The following is a 3,318-nucleotide window of genomic DNA, read 5'->3' on the forward strand; positions in this document are numbered from 1 at the left end:
GCCGTGGCCGCTGAGCCTGCACGTCCGGAGCCTGTGCTCCGCAACGGGAGAGGCCACAACAGTGAGAGGCCCGCGTACCGCAAAAAATAAAATAAAATAAAAATAAAAACAGGTAACAATGTTTGTACACCATAGAGTTGTGCGTACACGTGTGTGTGTGTATGCATGTCTGTGTTTGTGTGTGTCTGTGCTTTACAGAACAGAAATGTGTATTTCTTCTTCCACTTAAAGGCATCAGAAAGACTGAGGTTTCTTAACGTTGAGGTGTGCCATGTGCTTTGCATACCTCATGTTCTCGGTTCATCCTCACCACAAGCCCGGGAGGTATGGACTATTACTGTTACCATTTTATACTGAGGAAATGAGGTCCCTGGGGGTTAAACCTGAGGTCACACCAGCAGCAAAGGACAGAGTCAGCCTGACTCCAAAACCCATGTTCTTCCCACTCTATGGCTTCACCTTCTCAAGGTCCATCAAATACTTGTACCCTTTCCTGTAAACATATGTAAATGTTCCTGCTGGAGTAGTTTTTATAGTTGATGGGAAAATGCTGCCAGGAGAGCTGAAGAGAAACAGAAGGGGATTTTTGAAAGCTACAGAAAGGATAGAGTTCCAACATGTATTTAGGCATTTCCAGAAGGTACAGCGCAAGAGTACAGTCTCAGCATTAATTAGCATCTCATGCATATGGGGTAAGGTGTCCTTCTATACCGTATTTAGGAGATATTCAGTTGCATCCCAAGCACAAACTATGGCTCATCTGCGTCCCACTGTTTTTGTCCACAATTTCCTCCACCTGTCAGACGACAGTCTCAGTTTCAGTGGTGGTGGTGTGGTCTTCCGGGCGCCTGGGTTGCATCTCATCTTTGAAAGCCCTGGTCAGGACCACTTTTAAGGACTCCTTGAACCGCTTCTTCCTGCTGCTGCCCACGAAGAAGTAAATAAAAGGGTTGGTGCTGCTATTGATTGTAGAGAAGAGAAGAGAAATGTGGTGCAAGTTCCTGAACGTCGACCAGTACTCATAATAGAGCAGGTAGAGGAGCCTCATGGGCATGGCGAAGATGAAGAATATGATGATGGTGACCGTGATGACAAGATACAGCTTCGAGGAATGGGAAGCCCACGCATTCTTCCGAATCTTCACTACCAAGATGGTGCTGGACACCGCCATTAGTGGCGTGAAGACCAGGAAGCTCAGAATGGCTATGAAGATGATCACCGCCCTGCAGTCACTTCGGGAGTGAGTCTGTCCTTCATTATCAATGCACATGACGTATTCCATGGTGGTCACTAAGCAGGAAAGTGCCCACAAGAGGGCACAGACGAATGCTGACTGGTGCTTGGGGCGATGGCAGCGGTACCAGATGGGGTACAGGACGGACAGGCACCTCTCCACACTGATGGCTGTCAGCAGATACAGACCCGTGTTGTAGCCAAAGAGAAATGTCACCGACAGTGTGACAATTGTGTAGTAATAGCCGGAAGAGAGCTCGTAATCTAAAGCATAGTCGACAGACAGAATAAAGATGCAAAAGAGTAATGAGATGTCCGCAACAGACAAGTGGGTGATGTAGACGGTGAAGGGATTTCTTCTCATCCGGAAGCAGAGGAACCAGAGGAGAATTCCATTCTCAACAAAACCCAGTGGGGAAATGCTCATGATCACCCAGTGCACAATGGGAATTTCCCGACGCGGCTCTGCTACTGAGGTGTTCCTGCTGGTTGAGGCGTTCGAGGGCTCCTCAGCAACAAATGATGTCCCGTTTGCCTCATCCATGAGGGGACCTCAGCCTGGGCTCTTCAGGTATTTTTCTGTAAATAAGTTTAAGAAAAAATCAAGGTTGACGAATTGCAGTAAAAGGGAGACTTCAGCTACGGATTATAACCTTCAAGTTATACAAAAAGTGTTTACTAGACTGTACAATTCTCTTTCCAACGAAGATAAAATTAGACATTTCACTGAGAGGGAACAGATTTAATCATCTTTTTTGATCCCCCCCAATAGCCTTTGATTCTGTATTACTACTTGCTTGTGGTTCAGCGCCAAAGGGGATCCGCCAAAGCAAGAGGATCAACTTCCTGGTGTCCATATCTGGTCTGGCCCGAGCTTTCTGAATGGTGTTTTGAAAACCATCTCATCTTCTGTGCCTTCATCTCCGGGCCTGAGAGACCAGGTTCATCACATTAAAATGCAATGACAAAATACATCTTTGGGCAATGCTGTTGTTGTCACTTTTTAATGCATAAAGTGCCATAAATGATGGGTGATTGAGAGGGTACCAATATTTTCAAAAAGTGTGAACAATTAGAAGGTATGTGTTTTATGTGGTTCAGTAGGGTACCAATATTCAATATGGGAAAAGTATGTTCAATAGGGTACCAATATTTTCAAAAGTGTGAACAATTAGAAGGTATGTGTTTTATGTGGTCTCAATATCTGTGACGAAGCTCTGCACCTACTCAGACCAGGTATGCCCTGCAAACCATCCCTGGGGAACAGATGGTGCATTTCAACAAGGTGTATTCATATCCTCGTGCTCCATAGGCCAGACCATGCGGCAAAACACTATTGACAGATACTAAACAAAGCACTAACCCAAAACCAATAAAAATGCTAAATATTTGAGACTGCAAAGCAAAGATTATCAGCAACTTTCCCTCACACTTTAGGAATTGCTAAGTAAACATATGCACGGCTCCCACCCTCTTCCTGTTACATAACAAATAGACATAAGCCACTTCCACCACTGGGGAATGGAAAAGGGAGGTGCCCACAGAGGTCATCTCCTTTGTTCCAACTCATGACATCTTTGGCTTTTTTTTTTTTTTTTTTTTGGTGGTGGTAAAACATTGTTCTTTGCTTTTGGTCCTTCCAAAACAGGGTCCTATATGTGCAAAATAATTAACCTCTAGAAAGTTAATTTGTAGGTAGATGCCTTTTCTGAACGAGCTCACCTGAGGCAGAACAGTTCATAGACGTGATATTGTGTGAGCAGGTGGGCTGGTGAAAAGGCTAGTTCCCTCTCCGGTGTTTGATCCAGGAGCCCACAGAGGTCCCTGGCTCCACGGTCCTGAGACCCCTCTCCCCACTATCCCTTCCCTCAGCTGTTCTGATGACATCCAGGAAATTATTTTTACTGGAGCGGATTCTCCTTTTGTTTCATAATTAGATAAGATATAGACCCCAGTATCCTTAGGAGCCAAACACAAGGACCGGAATTCACAATTCCATGGCATGGCTGACCAAAGAGCTGCTGTACAGACCAGGCTTTATTTGAAGTTTGTAGGTAAGATAGCCATAATCCCCAAGTTCATCCA

At 45.1% G+C, this 3,318-nt stretch overlaps 1 protein-coding gene across 1 annotated transcript; it reads right to left on the bottom strand.

The window, feature by feature from the left end:
* Positions 1-652: 652 nt before the first annotated feature.
* MAS1 (MAS1 proto-oncogene, G protein-coupled receptor) lies at positions 653-1,777 on the bottom strand (the record flags this gene model as incomplete). Its single annotated transcript, XM_082633708.1, has 1 exon — positions 653-1,777. One exon carries the CDS (start codon positions 1,775-1,777, stop codon positions 800-802), a length of 978 nt encoding a protein of 325 aa, XP_082489834.1. The 3' UTR covers positions 653-799.
* Between the last annotated feature and the right edge of the window lie 1,541 nt (positions 1,778-3,318).

The sequence above is a fragment of the Mesoplodon mirus genome, assembly GCF_964341445.2.
Source record: "Mesoplodon mirus genome assembly, chromosome: 10".
NCBI lineage: Eukaryota > Metazoa > Chordata > Mammalia > Artiodactyla > Ziphiidae > Mesoplodon > Mesoplodon mirus.